General features: G+C 36.8%; 1 protein-coding gene across 1 annotated transcript; it reads right to left on the reverse strand.

Moving 5' to 3' along the window:
• Positions 1-16938: 16938 nt before the first annotated feature.
• On the reverse strand, positions 16939-17473 carry LOC140514540 (large ribosomal subunit protein uL23-like). The gene has a single exon (XM_072625003.1). The coding sequence runs from the start codon at positions 17453-17455 to the stop codon at positions 16985-16987; it is 471 nt and encodes a 156-aa protein (XP_072481104.1). The 5' UTR covers positions 17456-17473; the 3' UTR covers positions 16939-16984.
• Between the last annotated feature and the right edge of the window lie 1303 nt (positions 17474-18776).

Genomic DNA, 18776 nt, shown 5'->3' on the forward strand with positions numbered 1-18776 from the left:
AAGAATAATCAGAATATAGGCATACCTCAGAGACATTGCAAGTTTGGTTCCAGACCACCACACTAAAGCATGGTAAAGTGAGTCACATGAATTTTTTGGTTTCCCACTGCATATAAAAGTTATGCTTATACCATACTGTAGTTTATTAAGTGTGCAATTGTATTGTGTCCAAAAAAAAATCATGTACATACTTTAATTTAAAAAAATGCTTTATTGCTAAAAAATGCTAACCATCACCTGAGATTTCAGTGAATCATAATCTTTTTGCTGGTGGAGGGTCTTGCCTCTATATTGATGGTTGCTGACTGATCAGGGTGCTCATGGCTGAAGGTTGGGGTGTCTGTGGCAATTTCTTAAAATAAGACGGCAGTGAATTGCTATATCAATTGACTTTTCCTTTCATCTGAACACTTAGAGGCTATTGTAGGGTAATCAACTGCTCCAATTTCAATATTATTGTGTCTTGGGGAATTGGGAGGCCCAAGAAGAGAGTGAGAGATGGGAATGGGAGAACAGCCATTTGGTTGAGCAATCAGAACACACATACCATTTATCTATTAAGTTCACTGTCGTATGTGGGCTTGGTTTGTGGTGTTCTGAACAATAACAATAGTAACATCAATGATGATGGATCGCAGATCACCTTAACAGATATAATAATAATGAAAAAAAAATTGAGTTGCTGCTGGAATTACGAAAATGTGATGCAAAAACAAGATACGAGCACTGTTAGAAAAATGGGCTCCTAATACAGGGTTTTCACAGACCTTTATTTTGTAAAACAAACAAACAAAAAAATCCCCAAAACAAACAAACAAAAAAAACATATCTGGGAAGCAAAATAAAGCTACATGCAATAAAATGAGGTATGCCTGTATATTATATAGTTATATGCTAACAAAATTGAAAAGAAAAAATAGAATAAACCTTCAGAAATATAAAATATCAAAACAATCAGAAGACTAGATAAAGATCTTAAGTAACTCAGTCTCTAAAAAAGGAAGTAAATATAGCAGTCAAGGAATTGTTGAAGGGTGAATGGGTTTGGAACTCCTGGTCCTGATGGATTCACAGGAGAATTTTATTCAACTTCTGAAAAACAACTAGTAATTATACTTCACAAATTATTCCCAAAAATTGAAAAAGAAAAAACATTACCAAAATCCTTTTTTGAGACAAATATAGTCCTAATACCCACACCAGAAAAAGATAAAACACAAAAAGAAAATTGTAATTCATTTAAGGAACAATGACTCAAATAATTTAAATAATATCCTATCAAACAGACTAAAACAAATTATTTAAGAAGTCAATCAAAATGATCAAGCATAAGCATCTTTCAGCACTAGAAATACATAAATATGATTAATCATATTAAAAACCAAAACATTCATAACAGCATAATTATCTCAATAAATGCAAAAAATCCATCTTTGACAAAATAGAATACTCTTTTACACTAAAATCTCTACAAAATATAGACATACAAGGATCTTTTTAAAAAATATAATAAAAAACATCCATCTAATGCCAAAAGTGAGCATCATATGCAATAGTAATTCACTAGAACCTTTCTCGATAAACGTGGGAATGAAGCAAGGAAACTCACTTTCCCTACTATCACTTCATATAATTCTGGAAATACTAGACATAGGGATGAGATGAGAAAGAAGATAAACTATCTCTGTTTACTGAAGACATGATTGAAAAACTACAGGGGATAATCAAAGATATTAATTAAGTACAGCTTGAGCATAGTTGTGGGATACAAAATAAATCCTTGAAAATCATCAGCATTTCTATAGAACACGAGAAAATAATAATAATAAAAAAGTAATCTCATTTCGATTAACTTCAAAATACATAAAATATCTGGTGGCCAATCTCTCAAGCACACAAAAGACTGATATAAATTCAATTACAAAGCATTCCTTTAAAAAAAAAACCAACCTAAATATCTGGAGGAATATTCAGTGCTCATGGTTAGGCCATGCCAATATAATAAAAAATGACAATACTACTAAAACTAATTTACACTTTTAGTGCTATACCAACTGAATTATCAAGAGGATACTTTACAGAACTTGATAGAATAAACAAAATTCACTTGGAAAAAACAAAAAATCTAAACTATCAAAGGAAATGATGAAAAGGACAAAGGGGGAATAACACTTTCAGACTGAAAACTATGTCATCAAGCAGCAGTCATCAAAACCATCTAATATTGGTTAAAGTATAGAGACATAGATCAATGTAATAGATAAGACAACAGAGATTTTAAGAAACAATAACCCAGTGTTTAATAAATTGGAAAACATTAATTACCTAGGGAAAAATTTTGCTTTTTGATAAAAACTACTGGAAAACTTGGAAAATATTTTGACAGAAATTAAGCCTATATACTGATACCATTCCAATTAAATTACTAAAATATTATCTTACAGAGTCAGAAAAAAATAAGAACAGGTCAGAAATTTTAAGGAAATTTTAAGGGGAAAAATGTGAAAGAATTAGATTTAGTAGTGTGCAACCTTAAACATATGAGGTGAGAGCCCTGTTGAAGTATAAAATGGATAATTTTTATTTTTTTAATTAAAATTTTCCCATATAAATAAAACCTATGTAGCCAAAAGAAGAGGGAATGCAGAAAAATTGGGGGAAAAACTTTCATAGAAAATCTCCCAGACAGAATGACATTGTGTCAGAATATTGTTGTGGTATAGTAAATGATGAGCTGGTGAACTTAGAAAAATATAGAAAGACCTGGACTTAGGAAGGAAGATGCTATCCACCTACAAACAGATGACAAGGGGAAATAAGCATAATACAGTATATTAGGTGTATTCATTTGAGTATACGTGTGTGTGTATGTGTGTGTGTGCGCGCATGTTTTAATTGTAGCCTTCTTGTGGGAGGAGAAGGGGGAAGATAAAGTAAAATGTGCACAGCAGGGGACAAAAGAAAACACACAAGAAAGCAAAGATGGACAACTTTGAAAATAATGTGTAGTATTCATTATATAGATTTTCTTGAAATAGAAATTTATTGGTTTATATTGAATTCTCTCATCTTCTGCTGTATACACAGTTTCTTTCCCCTTTTGTTCTTAAATTTAAAATAAATTCAAATATAATGGAAAAAAGAAATTAGGTCTAGACGAATATCTTATACTACTTTCCATAATATATTCTAAATGAAAGTTTGTGAGCTTAATAGTAAAGATCATACTATTAAAAAAATTTGGAGAGAATCAGATGATATACCTCTGATTGCAGTGGATGAGATATTCTTAACCAAATAATAGATAGAAACAATTATGAAAGATAGAACAGATAAGTTCTATCCAGACAATGTTAATAAGATTAGAAAGAAAGAGGTTGAATGGGGAAAAAAATCTTTATATTACATTTCTTTGATAAGAATTTGGTATCCAAGATACATAAGCAATTAACAAATATATGACTAATAAGGACTATTAAGTCATTCACCAAAAGATGAATGGTCAAAGGATATGAGCAAACAGTTCTCAAAAAAAATTACAAAGTATTCATAACCACATGAAAAAATGCTCAAAATCATTAATAAGATAAATTCACATAAAGACAACCATGAGATTTTATTTCATTTGCTGCAAATTGGCAAAAAATGATATAAAATGGCAATAAATCAATATTGTAGAGGTGTGGAAAAATAGGCACACTAAGATATTATTGGTGGAGCTGGAAAATGCTACAACTATTTTGGGAAACTGTAATTATGCGAATTAAGTAACTAAAATGTTACCCCCTTTGAACTAGAGATTCCATTGCCATCAATAAAAGAAAAAGTCCTTCTATACTTCAAAACTCTTATAGCATCATGTTTTGTGACTGTTAGGAACTGGAAACAAAGTAGATGTCCATCAACTGGGGAATGACCAAACATGAATGTCATGTGTGTTATAAGAAATAATGTGACAAATACAGAAAAGCGTGGAAAGATCTCGATGCACTGATGCAGAGCAAGGTCAAAAGAGCCAAGAAATGATATGCATGATAATTACAACAATGTAAACAGAAAGAACAACACACTAAAAAATCAGTGACAAGATATGAGAAAATATTCCCAAACTACCCCTTCGTGGAGATGGGAGGTCCACAGGTTTTATACGTTTCACATGTTTTCAATCTTTTTCAATGAATCATTCAACTCTGATGACTTCTTTGTCATCACTCAAAATATTATTTGTTCTCTGAGAGGGTTAGGGGAAGGAATACATGGGATGCCATGGTGATCATGAAATGGTATCAATAAAAACTTATGCAACATCAAAGTAATACGGCTTTATTGTTAGGAGATATGAACATAAAGTCTAGCTGAAGGGAAATACCATCATTTCAATCATCTGTATTTGTCATCTTTGGATTACCCTTAATTCATCTTTCTCCCTCATTTCCCATTTTCAAAGCAATTGCTTTGATCTAATTTATTTCTACTCTTTTGTTGCCCTCAGTTTCCCTCACCAGCATCAGCTCCTTTTGAGCTCTAACACTAATAACATTATTTTTATGAGACCACGAATTTATATTAAATCTCACTGACCCGTCCTTTCTTCCATTGTCTGCATAATTCTCTTTATAATCTAACTTGGTTGGTTGGATATCTGTCAGTTCTATGCCATTCCCTTCAGATAGTTCCTGTTTTTTCCTCTTCATTGTAATTGTATCTTTATGATATCAATATTTCATCCTTGAGAATTTCCCCCTCCATCTTCAATGAACATCTCATGACCTTCTACTGTATCTATCCTCCCTCTGTTTCCACAAAGTGCTTACCTCATTTCATGTGAGACTTGTTGGGAATACTATGCCTGCAAGATTCCAGCATTGATAGAATGGGTGGTGTGCTGTGAAAAATGTTGATATCTCTCACTCATCTGACATCCTTCCTAATCTCCCTCTGTTCCATCAAGTCTGAAACACAGAGAGGTGGAGTGAGTTGTCCAGGGTCACTCAGAGAGTAAAAAATCGAGACGGAATTTGGACATGTCTTGATTCTACTTATTATGTTCCCAAGCAAAGCATGTCTACCTTTTCCTTGGGGCATGTCTTCAGGGCACATACAAATCTATTCCATGTAGCTTCTGGAAACAAAGATTTGTTTTAACACCGTTTATGAGGCTTTCCCACTACAGTACTATGTACTACAGTACATAGGCTATATGTGAACCTCCCCTAAATTGAACTATTATATCACAGAACTTGATGCCTTTTTTCTGGTAGCAATCTCTAGAGGATTAGGGCTGAGACTCTAGAGGCCAATAGATTTGGTAGATAGGAGATCGCTGGTAACCTTGGAGAGAGCAATTTCAGTTGAATGACAACATCAAAGGCCAGATTTTAAGGGGAGTTGAGGGGTGAGAGAAAGAGTTGAGGCACCTACTTTGATGTTTTTTCCCAGGTGTGTGAGAAAGGAAAGAGAAATGGGGTGGTAGTTAGTGAACATGGCAGGATGTTGGGGTTAACTACTCTCAGGGTAGATGTTTTGAGCAAAGTTCAAATGGAAGTGGGATTCCCTTTAGACAGAGGGGTTCTTTAAGTATTCCTATTTCTGGATGACATTGTTCTAATTGCATCAAACCCCAGAATGCTACAGAGTCCTTCATAAAGTCTATGGACACCCAAAAGAATTCATCTTAGTCACACAGGAAAAATAAAGTAGAAAAAGATGACTTATTGTCCAGGTTATGATGTATATAACCTGGTTATGTGATCAGTCCTTTGAGTTAGTCAAGCAATATAAGCATTTTGGCAATGGACAGCAACACAAAGACATTGGGATTAACTTAGATTTCTATAAAACATCAATATTATGTTAAGAGTGGACAGGTAGTGGGGGTGAGAGATGGAAAGCCCAAGTGCTACACTGACATCCATGGATTCTACCAAATATTTAAAAAGCCAGGGAAATACCTGCAGTGACCCAGGTAGATCTTATGAAATTATACAGATGAGAATTGTACAGGATGAAACCATCTAGTGGGTGGCAATCCGCACTGGTGGAGGGTGTAGTCAGGTTGATGAGATTATGGAGCTATTAAAGTACAAACATATTATACACTATACACAAGTAAACACAGGGATGTCTTTTTTAGAATCTTTTTTCTAGTCAGAACTAAACAACATTTGCATTGTTAAGGATACAGAAGAAATCCCTGATTGGGTAGGAGTCAGAGAAGACATGATCCCAATGAAGTGAACTTTGGAAATTTGTTATTTTATTGGGTTTGTTTAGGAATAGAGACCTTTCCATTTGAAGGCACAAGAGGAAAAAGAAAGCGACTGGAGTTCTACTCAAATCACATACAATGATTTTTTTTTTAATTTTCAGACTATTTTCTATGGTCTCTTTCTGGGAATAGAAAAAATAATAGCAAATGTCAAGAGTCTCAATCCAATAATCTGGAAATTTGTCTAGTTTACAGTTCAGAATTACTTGTCATAATGCTTTGAGTGCCCCACTCCACCCCACTGATTTCCCTTCCTCTCCCCTCAGATGAGTCAGAATTTATCATTCTTCCATTACAAAGAAAAGAAATTTCTTAAAATGGAAAGCATTATGATGCCAAGAGGGCATCTAGTGATAAATAGCATGAAACACATCAAATGCCATCAGTAACCCAAGCAACCTCTTCCCACGCTTTTTGCCCCCAGGATTCAGGTATAGAAACTGAGTCTATCATAGAATGCCTGTAGTAGGGTTGTTCTCTGTTTATGGAGACAGGATAGATAGGTGTGATAGCATTTACTGAGATGACCAGCTGCTCACAGTGCTTTGCCTTAGTGCTTGGGAGAGATATATTTCTTTCCATTGAAGGGGAGAATCTTCCAGGATCTTGTGCACACAGCATCTCATGCAAAACATGAGATCTCCTGTGTTTTGAGTCATATTGAAGGTTCAGGTCTACCTGGAAGGGATACTGACATAACCCTTAGGTCTATGATTGGTAGGAATGAAGAAATCTCAGTAACTATAAGTCCTCAATAGTCAGGAAGACCTGAGTTCAAATTCAGCTTCAGAGGTTTACTAACTCTGAGACCCTAGGCAAGTCACTTAACCTCTATCTGCCTCATTTTACTTATCTGTAAAATGAGGGATTAAATAAAGCACCTACCTCACAGGATTGTTGCAAGATAAATGAGATATGGTTGGCAAAGAGTTTCATAAATCTTAAAGGCACTAAATTTTTTTTTGAGACATGGCTAATATAGAAATGTGTTTTGCATGACTGCACATGTATAATGTTTATTCAATTGCTTGCTTTCTCAAGGAGGAAGGGAAAGAATTTGGAACTCATTGGATTGGAAAAAATGCATGCTAAAACTATTACATGTAATTGAAAAAATAAAATAAAATTTACTAAATGATTTCCTAAAGTGCAAATCCAATCATGTCACCCTCCAAATCCCTACTCAAACACTACTGGCTCCCTATTACTTCCAGAAGCAAATACAAAATCCTCTGTTTAGAATTCAAAACCCTTCATGACCTCATCCCTTTCTACCTTTCCAGTCTTCTTTTATCCTAACTCTCCACTACGTACTCTTTGATCCAGCAACACTGGCCTCCTGCCTGTTCCACTAACAAGATGCTCCATCCCTTGGCTCCTGGCATTCTCTCTGCCTGTCTTCCATGCCTAGAATGCTCTCCCTCCTCTGTTCTGACTTCCCTGGCTTTCTGAAAGTTCCAACTAAAAATCCCACCTTCTACAGGAAGCCTTTCCCACCCCCTCTTAATTCCAGGACCCTCTTCCTCTTGATTATTTCCTACTTATCCTATGAATATATTTTCATGTTGCCTCCTCCGTTAGATTATAACTCCTACCATGCATTTGGCCTCCTTTTGTATCTCCAGTGCTTAGCAGAGTGACTGGCATGTAATAGGTGCTTAACAAATGTTTATTGGTTGATTGCTATAAATGCTAGCTATTATTATTATTATTATTATTAGTGGCTAGACTACTAGGTCCGTGTCCCAAAGAGATCATAAAAAAGTGAAAAGGACCTTCATGTCCAAAGATCTTTACAACAGCTCTTAGAAATTGAAGGGATGCCCATCAATTGGGGAATGGCCGAATAAGTTGTGGTATAAGAGTGTAATGGAATACTATTGTGCTATAAGAAAAGATGAGCAGGCAGACTCCAGAAAAACCTGAAAGACTTATATGAACTGATGCTGAGTTCAATGAGCAGAACCAGGAGAACATTGCACACGGTAACAGCAACATCATTTGATAATCAACTATGTTAGACTTCACTCCTCTCAGCAGTACAATGATCTAAGACAACTCCAAAAGACTCATGATGGAAAATACGAATCACATCCAGAGAAAGAACTATACAGTCTGAATGCAGCGCGAAGCAGACTATTCTCTCTCTTTCCCTTTTTCGGTTCTTGTGGCTTTTTCCTTTTGTTTTAATCTATCTTTCACAGCATGGCTAATGTGGAAATATGTCTAACATGATTCTATGTATATAACATATATCAGCTTGCTTGCTGTCTTGGGGAGCGGGGGAGGAAAAACAGGGAAGGAGAAAAATTTGGAACTCAAAAAATCTTATAAAAGAAAATAAATAAAATTTTAAAAAGATTTGCCACAACAAATAAATTAACTTCTCTTTGGCAAAAAGAGAGAATCTTATAAAAGTGAATTTTGAAAACTATCTTTACATGTCATTTGAAAAAGATAAAATACTAGTAAGTGGGGAAAATAAATAAAATATTATTAGTAGCTGGAGAACTGGCTTTGGAATCACTAAGACTTGAGTTCACATTCTGCATCTGACACCTATTGACTGTGTGACTCTGAGTATTCGAGGCCAGTGGAGTTAGGGATGCTAATAAACCATTCATAAAATCCCTTCTGCCCCATATTGACTCAGAAAACTACATATTAACATTATCTATGTCCTATCATGTTTTTATTTTGTTAAATAATTCCCAATTATACTTTGAGTGGGTTTGGGCTATGCTCAAGAGTATTGTGGCAGCAATGTGGCTTGCAGCCTCTCCCCTTCTCTCCTTGTTCTCTCCCTCCCTCCATGCTTGACATTCCTGCTCTAGACAGGTCTCCAAGGCTCTAAGTTTCAGAGATGATGCACACCTGCAAAGACGAGGACGTTTTCTCATTTGAGAGTTCCCTATTATCAATTATATCTCAGGTCTAGTCCCTCTTCCTAGCCCTTCCATATTTACAAAGTTATTTTTACTAAGGGTTTTCCTCCCCAGGACCCCATGTTAGTAGGTCAGTGTAAGGTATCTTAACCCCATTTTACAAAGAATGACCTGAGGCTCTGACTTCCCCAAAAAGCCACAGCAGAAAAACACGTATGTGAGCCTGGCTTTCAGCTAAGGTCTTCTGATCAAAGTAAAATATTATTTCCTCCTTAGATTCTATCAATCAACACACATTTATTAAGCACCTACTATATTCCAGGTGCTGGGCTACTTCTTGGGTATTTAGAAGTCCCTGAGCTTGAGGATCTTATAGTTTGGCTGGGAGATGTAAAAACTACCTCTATGTACACAGAAAATAGGCATAAAATTGAGACGACATAATTTGAGGTGGGAGGTATGGCATGCATTCCAGCCAAGGAGCAGCCTACGTAAAGGAGATTAAATGCCTATGGTTTTAGGAATTCAGAGATGCTAACACAAGAAAAATTGGATCCATCTTTCTCTTTTGCTGAGGACCAGTCCTACAAGGTCCCTTTGGTTCTCTTGACCCCTTTTCATTATTTTTAAAAATAAATTTATTATGAATACCCCTTTCCACTATATCAGCAGGTCTTAACTGACTAACTCTGACTTAACTGACTAACCATAAAAAGTTTGTGTTTTAAGCTGGAAGGGACTTTGTTCAGTCATTTCAGTCATGTCTGACTCTTTGTGACCCCATTTGGGGTTTTCTTGGCAGAGATACTGAAATGGTTTGCCATTTCCTTCTCTAGCTCATTTTACAGATTAGGAAACTGAGGCCATGGTAGATTTCAGAGGGCCTGTGAGCTCAGATGAATAAAAAAATACATTTTTTTCAATATGATTGGTTTCCTTTGTCATCCTATGTATTTTATTGTGTACATTAAATTTTTTTGTGATTCTGAGAAGGGGTCTGTAGGCTTCACCAGACTGTGAAAGGAGTCTAGGATACTTTCAAAAAGGAAACAAATCCCCTCTTTACATCATTGGATAAGAACTCTCAGGTTGTTCACTTACCTTTTCTGTTGTTGGCTCTACATTGTTTCTAGGTTACTTCCATAATCCTTCAGTCTCTCCTCCCAGTTGGGGAAAAAAAACAAAACAAAACATTTCCCATGGTTGCTAATCAGAGGCTTTATATGCATCACTGAGCAGAGGGGTTACTGGGGAATCAGAAGTCATAGTAAAATTTCTTTATAACTGTTTTTTTTCCTCTATCAAATGTGTATCCAGCCCCTCCTGAAGTAACCCTGTTCCTGAAGAAGATAGTTTTCTAAGAGTCCAGAAGACTATTTTGTTCCTTTGCCTAATGCTAACCAAGCCCAGCTGACTGCCCTGAAAGGATCCTTTGGTGGGTGTAACCCAGGTGTTTTGCACTAATGTTTATGCCAATAGCAGCCCACAAAACACGTAAAGAAGCCCAGCTGGAGGTACTGTGTGAAGCCTGGATGGCTGGAAGCCAGAGAAGGCCTCCAGACTACAACTCAGGAGGGGTTTAGAGGAAGTAGACGAAACCACCAGACTACTTACTCTTTGAGGGCTAAAAAGGACTGAGTGCCTCGACAGTCTTTTCAACCCTATGCCCAAGGGCATGCCATTTCAATGACACTAAGAAATGAGAGAATATAAGAGTTAAATTCAGTACAGCAAAAATTTTATTGCATCAATTATGTATAAGGCAGTGTATTTAGATGTTGCAGCTAGGTCTCACAGAGGATAGAGTGCCGGGAGCCAGGAAGACTTATCTCCCTAAGTTCAAATCCAGCTTCAGACACGTACTAGCTATGGGACCCTGGACAAATCACTTAACCCTATTTACTTGAGTTTGCTCATCTATAAAATGAGATGGAGAAGGAAATGGCAAACCACTCCAGTATCTTCCTATAAAACTCCAGATGGGTTCACAAAGAGTCAGACACAACTGTACACCAGCAACTATGCTGGGAGAGGTAGTGAGGTATAGGGTAGTAGGTAAAGTGTCAGTTCTGGAGACAGCAAAGAGTGGGTACAAATTTCATCTCCAGTACTTACCAGCTCATGTGGCCCTTGGCAAATCAGAATGTCTCTGATCTTCAGTATCTTTATCTGTAAAATAGGTAGCCATGTAACCCAAGGGCTAATGTCCCAGGATTGTTATCAGGCTTAAATGAGATGATAGTTCAAACTGCTTTGCTAACTTCGAATATATATATATATATATATACATATATATATATGTATATATATATGTATATATATATACACATATATATACATATATATATGTGTATATATATGTATATATATACACATATATATACATATATATATATATATATATATATAGAGAGAGAGAGAGAGAGAGAGAGATATGTCAATTATTATTATTGATGGCTATGGGCTAGACAAAGAAATAGTGTTTGGGCTTGCTAATCGCATACGGAATACAAACGTTGTCATTTGCATTTAAAAAATTTTTGGTATCTTGCATTTTTACTCCTCATTCTCTCTCACCCTCCTCCCATATTCAATTTGTTGCCAAAGTCTATCAATTTTACCTTTATAACATCTTTTGGGTATGCCCCTTTCTTTCTCTTCCCCTGTCCGTGGTGCTGGCCTTTATCGCCTTTCATCTGGACGATCACAGTAGCCTGCTAATGTGACTGTGGGACTCAGGACTCTCTCTGCTCCAGTCCATTCTCCACTCAACTGTTGAAGTGATCTTCCAAGAGCTCAAGTCTGACCATATCATACCCCTTACCTAATCAACTCCAGAGGTTCCTTGTCACCTGTATATAAAAAAATATTTAAACTAACATATATAATAAATATAATAAAGTATATAGTAATATGTATAATGAAATAAATACAAAAATCCTCTGGCATTCAAAGCCTTTCAAAATCTGACCTTCTAGTACTTTTTGAGTCTTTTTACAACTCCCCGCTACCCCTCAGCCCACTATGTACTACAGAATCAGGAAACCTGGCCTCCTTGTTGTTTTCACAGGACACTATATTTCTAAGCTCCTGGTGCTTTCCCTGACTGTCCCCCATGCATGGAATGCTCTCCCTTCTTATCTCTGCTTCCTTCATGTCTCAGCTAAAATCCTACCTTCTACTGGAAATCTTTCCTGACCTCTCTTAATTCTAGTGCCTTCCTTCTGTTGATTATTCCAATTTATCTGGAATATGACATAGTTGTTTACAGGTTGTCTCCCCTGTGAGATGGTAAGCTCATTGAGGGCAGGGACTGTCTTTTACCTTACTTGTGCCTGGTCTATAGTAGGTACCTTAAGTGATGTTTATTAACTGACTGCTTAGAACTAGGGTGATCAATTTAGTGCTGGAAGGGACTCTAGAAGTTGTCAAATCCCTCATTTGACAGATAAGAAAGGCAGAAGAAATGAAGTCACTTGAGGAATTCCATGAGAGTTTCATTGGGTGATCCACAAATATGGATGAGTCATGGAGGGGTAACCATACCAGAGAAACCACTCAGCTAGTGGAGTATTGAGGCCTGTGAGACATAAATAGTTTGTGTTTTAAGCTGGAAGGGACTTTGTTCAGTCATTTCAGTCATGTCTGACTCTTTGTGACCCCATTTGGGGTTTTCTTGGCAGAGATACTGAGATGGTTTGCCATGTCCTTCTCTAGCTCATTTTACAGATTAGGAGACTGAGGCAAACAGGATATGTGTGTGTATTTTCTTTTGTAATACTACATATTTTATCTTAAGAATTTAAAAACATTCCAAGGAGTCTAATTTACCCAATTGCCAAAGTGGGTCTATCATATAAAAGGTTAAGAACCCCTGCTACAGACTGAAGAGTCCCGAGGGTTTAAAGAATACTTGTCCTCAGGGAACCAGAAATAGAATGGGGTAGGTGATTGGGGAGAAGGATAAAGATGAACACTTCTGAACATACACAGGAAACATATCAATAAACATGCATGTGTGTGAGTGGTTGTGTGTCTGTGTGTTTGTGTAAGACACTGGTGGTGACATCAGGAAGAAGAAGGGAAATGATAGGGTTGAACATCAGATTCAATTCAACAAATATCTATTAGAATTATAGCTAATGCGTACATAGTGTTATTTGCCAGGCACAGTGTTCTTAGCGCTCTACAATCATTCTCTCATTTCTCTTCACAATAATCTTATGAGGTAGGTGCCATTATTATCCCCATTTTACAGATGATGAAACTGAAGCAAACAGGTTAAGTGATTTGGACAGGGTCACATAGCTAGCTAGTAAAATATCTGAGGTCAGATTTGAACTCGGGTCCTTCTAACTGTGGATCTGGTATTCTATTCAAAAAAGACTATGCTGTGCAAGGACACTTTGGCAGGTGCTCTAAAAGGTAGAAAGGCAAGTAAAACATTATCCCCTGTTCTCAAAGAGTTTACAGACTAATAGGGGTAGATCAGATATGTATATTCATAACAATATCAGAAGGCAGATATTGAGTCAAAAGAAATATACAATGTACTCCAAGTGGTTCAGAGGATGGAGAGATTACATCACGGTAAGTGTCAGTTAGTTAGTTAGTGTCAGAGCATAGACTCAAACTTAGGTCCATATCCAATGGGTTTCCAGGGAATCAAGGAAGGTCAGTACTTGGCAAGATGGGAAGTTGATGAAGGGTTTGGCTTGGTGAATTGGGACACATGAGGTTAAGTAAACCATTTGTTCTTTTCTGTCTTGATATTTGATCTATAAAGGTCCAAAAAAAAAAAAAATGAAATCACAATAATAACACAAACAACCAGCCTTTTTCTATTTAGCACTTTTTTTTTTACCAGTGCCTTGTAGGAAAACATCACTCTTATAACTAATCAAATTTGTAGATGGCACAATCATATCATTTTTAAAAAGTCATTTTATTGATGCCTTTTATCTCTAAGTCACAGTCATTTCATCCTTCTTCTCCTTTTGGTCAAATACTCTCTTATATTGTAGAATAACAATTAATTAAAACTAATGGATAAAGGAACTATGTCTGAGAATGTCTACGTTGATCTTTCTCAGCAGTCCCCCACCTCTCTGCTGGAAGAGAGGAGATATATTTCATTACCAGTTTTTCAGGACCTTCATTGGTTTTCTATTGCTGAGTTCATGTCTTTTTAGTGATTTTTAAATTGAATCAATGTCGTTATATAGATTACTTTCTTGGTTCTACTTATTTTTCCCAGCTTCGGTTTATATAAAATTTCCCATGTTTCTCTGAATTCTTCATATGCATCATTTTTTACTGCGCAAATATTCCATTGTATTCATGTACCATTGGAAACATTCATTAGAATGCTCTTTCCTCAGCTCTATCATGACCCATTGTCCTCTGACAATATTTATTTTCTATCTGACTGTCTGTCTCTTTATCTGTTTATCTACCTATGTATTGAATTGTGTAGTTGTTTCCATGTTGTCTCCTGCCTTTAGATTGTGACTTCCTTGAGGATAGGGACCATGTTTCTGCTTTTCTTGATATCCCTAGAGGTTAGCATGGTGCCTGCCACATAGTATTTAATCAATGCTTGTTGATTGACTGACTGAATTCATTTGCAGTTCTTTGCTTCTACAAAGAATGCTGTTATGGAGATTTAGGTTCATATCACACCTTTGTTTCTGTCTGACTTCCCTGAGGTAGATGCCCAGTAATAGGATTACTTAGTCAAAGGGGATGGACAGATAATTTACTTGCTTTGGGGGTATATTTTTCAGATTGAAATCCAAAACAGCTGGACTTTTTCACAGCTCTGCCAACAGTGTGACTCTTCCTACAGTTCCTCCATTATTGACTGTTCTCATCTTTTGTTATCTTTGCCAATTTAAATGGGGTGTGAGGTAAAATTTCAGAGTTGTTTTAATTTGCATCTCTAATTAGTGGTTATTTGTAGCATTATTTACGTATTCATTTATAGTTTGCAATTTCTCTTTTGAAAATTGTCTATATCTTTTGACCAAATGTCAGTTGGGGGTTGACTCTAGGTATGTCATATATTTATGCAAATTTCTTATTTTTGGTTTTAAGTAAAGTGGATTTTAGTGTGTGTAAAGTGGATTTTTATTTCTTAAAGTTCAGTTTCCCAGGAGCCATAGCCATAACAATCTCTTGTTCACAGATATTAGATATGAGGTCTCATGATTATGGTTCAAAACATCTCCACCATGCTTGCACATTATATAATAATAAATAATACAAACATGTGTAACTAAATTCTAAATATCTTCTGCAACTACCAAGTGAGATATAGGGATGAGGTAATGTAAAATTGCAGGCTATTGCTGATAATATGCCTTCTTTGTCTATTGCCCTGTAAAGAAGGTGGGCACTGGTCAGTGAATGGGGAAACTTTAGGGTTGAATGGACAAGCTGGAATGCTGTATGTGCCTTGGCTGGCCCCCATCAAGGCTTGGGGGGAATGTTTGCATCAGCTGGCCCCCATTAAGGCTTTAGGGGACTTAGGAGGATGCACAAGTTATGCCCATCTCAATTGACCCCATTGAGACATAGGGGTAGTTGCCCCTCCCCTTCTCACCAGCCCCTGTGAGAGGGGTGATTAGGGAAGGCTATAGGAGTTGAGGCTCCCATTATCAGCAATCCTTGTAAGAAGATTAGACTAGAATAAAGTAAAATTACTAACCCCTCCAAAGCTGTCTTCCTGTCTGCCCAGATCAAGAGTGAACCTGTGCTAATAGCCCTCCTGTGTGCTGTGTTTATCTGTCTTTCATTGGTTTTATAGAAAATACATAGGCTGGGTGGCACAGTAGATAGATTGTTGGGCCTGAAATCAGGAAGACTCATCTTTCTGAGTTCAAATGTGGCCTCAGACATTTAAGCTGTGTGACCCTGGGCAAGTCACTTAGCCCTGTTTGCCTCAGTTTCCTCATCTGTCAAATAAACTAGAGAAGGAAGTGGCAAACCAGTATCTTTGCTAAGAAAACCTCAAATGGGGTCACAAAAAGTTGGACATGACTAAAAACAAAATACAGAGAAGCCTAGTGAATAGAAAGGAGTTGATAGTTGCACCGTTTTCTGCCCTACACAGAGTACACATGGAGCACTGTGTGGAATCCTTGAAAGCCAGATTTTAGAAAGTACATCAACAAGCTGGAGCTCATTCAGAAATGGACAATCAGGGTGGTGAAAAAAGCTTGATAGATTAGGATTGATGGAAGGAAATGGAAATGTTTAGCCTGGAGAAGAAATTTGGAGCAGGAGGGGAAGATTTGGGGAGATATGATAGCCATTTCTAAATACTTGAAGGATTGTCATGTGGGAAAGACATTACACTTATTTTGCTTGGCTGCAGAGAGCAGAACTAGGAAGAGTGGGTTGAAATGCAAAGAGGCTGATTTAGGGCTGACTGTCTTATAATTCTCTGCAGCAAATTGGAACAAGCTGCCTTTGGAGGTAGTCAATCCTCCATCACCGGAGATCTTCAGGTGGAGTCTGGCTGAGCACTTGTCAGAGATATGGTGGAAGAAATCTTTGCTTTGGTGTGGGCTGGAATAGATGAACTTGGAAGTTCCAGGCAGCTCTGAGAATCTAGGAATCTCAGATGAACTTAGAGATCCTCCCTTCCATCTTTAAAGCCCAACTCATTGATAACTCCTGTTTGGGATTGAGATGAAGGTGAGGCAGGTATGGGGTAATATTGAATTGGGGTAAAACCAACGAGTAGAATGGAGTTGAGAGGCAGATAACTTTTTTTTTTTCGGGGAAAACTTTTTATTGTAGGTGCAGTGAGACAGCTAGACACAGTTTAGATGATTCCAATTTTGTTGGCAACATCCAAAGCATCATAGTCTGGAGCAAGACGGACATAAGCTTTCTTCTCTCCATCAGGCCAGATCAGTGTGTTGACCTTGGCCACATCGATGTCATACAGCTTCTTTACTGCCTGCTTGATCTGATGCTTGTTGGCCTTGACATCCACGATGAAAACTAGGGTGTTGTTGTCCTCAGTCTTCTTCATAGCAGACTCAGTGGTCAAGAGAAACTTAATGATGGCATAGTGATCAAGCTTGTTTCTCTGAGGGGCACTTTTCCGAGGGTATTTGGGCTGCCTTCTTAGTCTTAGTGTCTTGGGTCGCCGGAAGGTGGGGGACGTTTGGATCTTCTTCTTTTTGTGGCTATGGACACCCTTCAACACCGCTTTCTTGGCCTTCAAGGCCTTGGACTTGGCTTCTGTCTTGGGGGGGACAACGGCTTCCTTCTTCGCCTTTGGCGCCATCTTGGGGGAAAGCCAGATAACTTGATAGTAGTGTGGAGAATGGACAAAATATAGGACCTGTTAATGTGATGTAGAAGGAAGCAAAAGCCTCTAGTGATAGACTCAGGCCAATTGTTTTCAAAAGCATTTTTCATTTTTTAACATTCAACTCTTGTGGCTTATATTCTACAAGTGGGTGCTAAAATTCATTGGAATTCAATTTGTAGGCATGCTTTTCTTAAAGAAAATCTAGTAGATAAAAATCCGAACCAAGTTTACAAAACAAATAAATTAGGAAGGCTTTATTTGCTTAATAAATTCATCCTTCTCTCTAAGAGACTGAGATCTATAGTTGAAAGAAACTGGTCCTGGAGTCAATAGAGACCTGGATTCAAAGCTACCTTTTCATAGTTATGCCAAGTCACTTAGCCTTTCTTTTTTAAAATTTCATTTTATTTTTTAATAGCATTTATTTTTTCAATTACATATAAAGACAATTTTTAACATTCATTTGTTATAAAATTTTGAGTTCTATATTTTCTTCCTCCTTCCCTCCTCTCCCCCCTCCCTAATATGGTAAGCAATTTCATATAGATTATATATGTGCATTCATGTAAAACATATTTCCTTATTAGACTTAACCTTTCTGAGTCTTAGCTTCCTCATCTGTAAAATGGGATAATAACTATAGTGCCTACCTCAAAAGGTGGTGATAAGGATCAAATGTGTTGTCTATACAGACTTTTGGAAACTTTAATGTCCTATGTGGATGTCAGCTATTATATAAAAAAATGTTCTAAGCACATATAAATACAATTTACATTTTTCACAAAGATTTACATGTACCTCTTCAGAAAAATATTCTATCTGGTCAATAAAGTGAGGATTATTTTAATTATATATGATATTTAATTGTAATATATTAGAGTTATGTGAAAATAGTGACAAGAAAACATAACATGAAAATGTGATTTAAATTTAGATGCTTTAGAAGGGATGTGATAATACAGATGGATTATTTATGGTTTAAGAAGGACACCTTAAGTTATTAAAGTTCTGTTATTTTCTTTCATTTCACTCTTTTGTTCCCTTAAGCACAGTACCTGGGATGTAGTTGGTGCTTAATAAATGCTTATTGAGTTGTTGACTTTATTGAACACCATGTATGCGTGGGGCACCATTCTGGGGGATATTTGATCATTTCAAAAGAACAATCTTTAAGCCCTATTAATCTCCTTCCATGGAAACTTGTTTAGAATAGGATTCAAAAACTCTTTAAGGTTGCCCCACCAACCCTCCCCAACTTGTGTTTAATTCAACAGGTACTTTGCAGTGGTTGGTT

The sequence above is a fragment of the Notamacropus eugenii genome, chromosome 7 (genome assembly GCF_028372415.1).
Source record: "Notamacropus eugenii isolate mMacEug1 chromosome 7, mMacEug1.pri_v2, whole genome shotgun sequence".
Lineage (NCBI taxonomy): Eukaryota > Metazoa > Chordata > Mammalia > Diprotodontia > Macropodidae > Notamacropus > Notamacropus eugenii.

Bases quoted from the DNA above. Each gene is read 5' to 3' on its own strand.
- LOC140514540 (XM_072625003.1), bottom strand. From the start codon at position 17,455: ATGGCGCCAAAGGCGAAGAAGGAAGCCGTTGTCCCCCCCAAGACAGAA.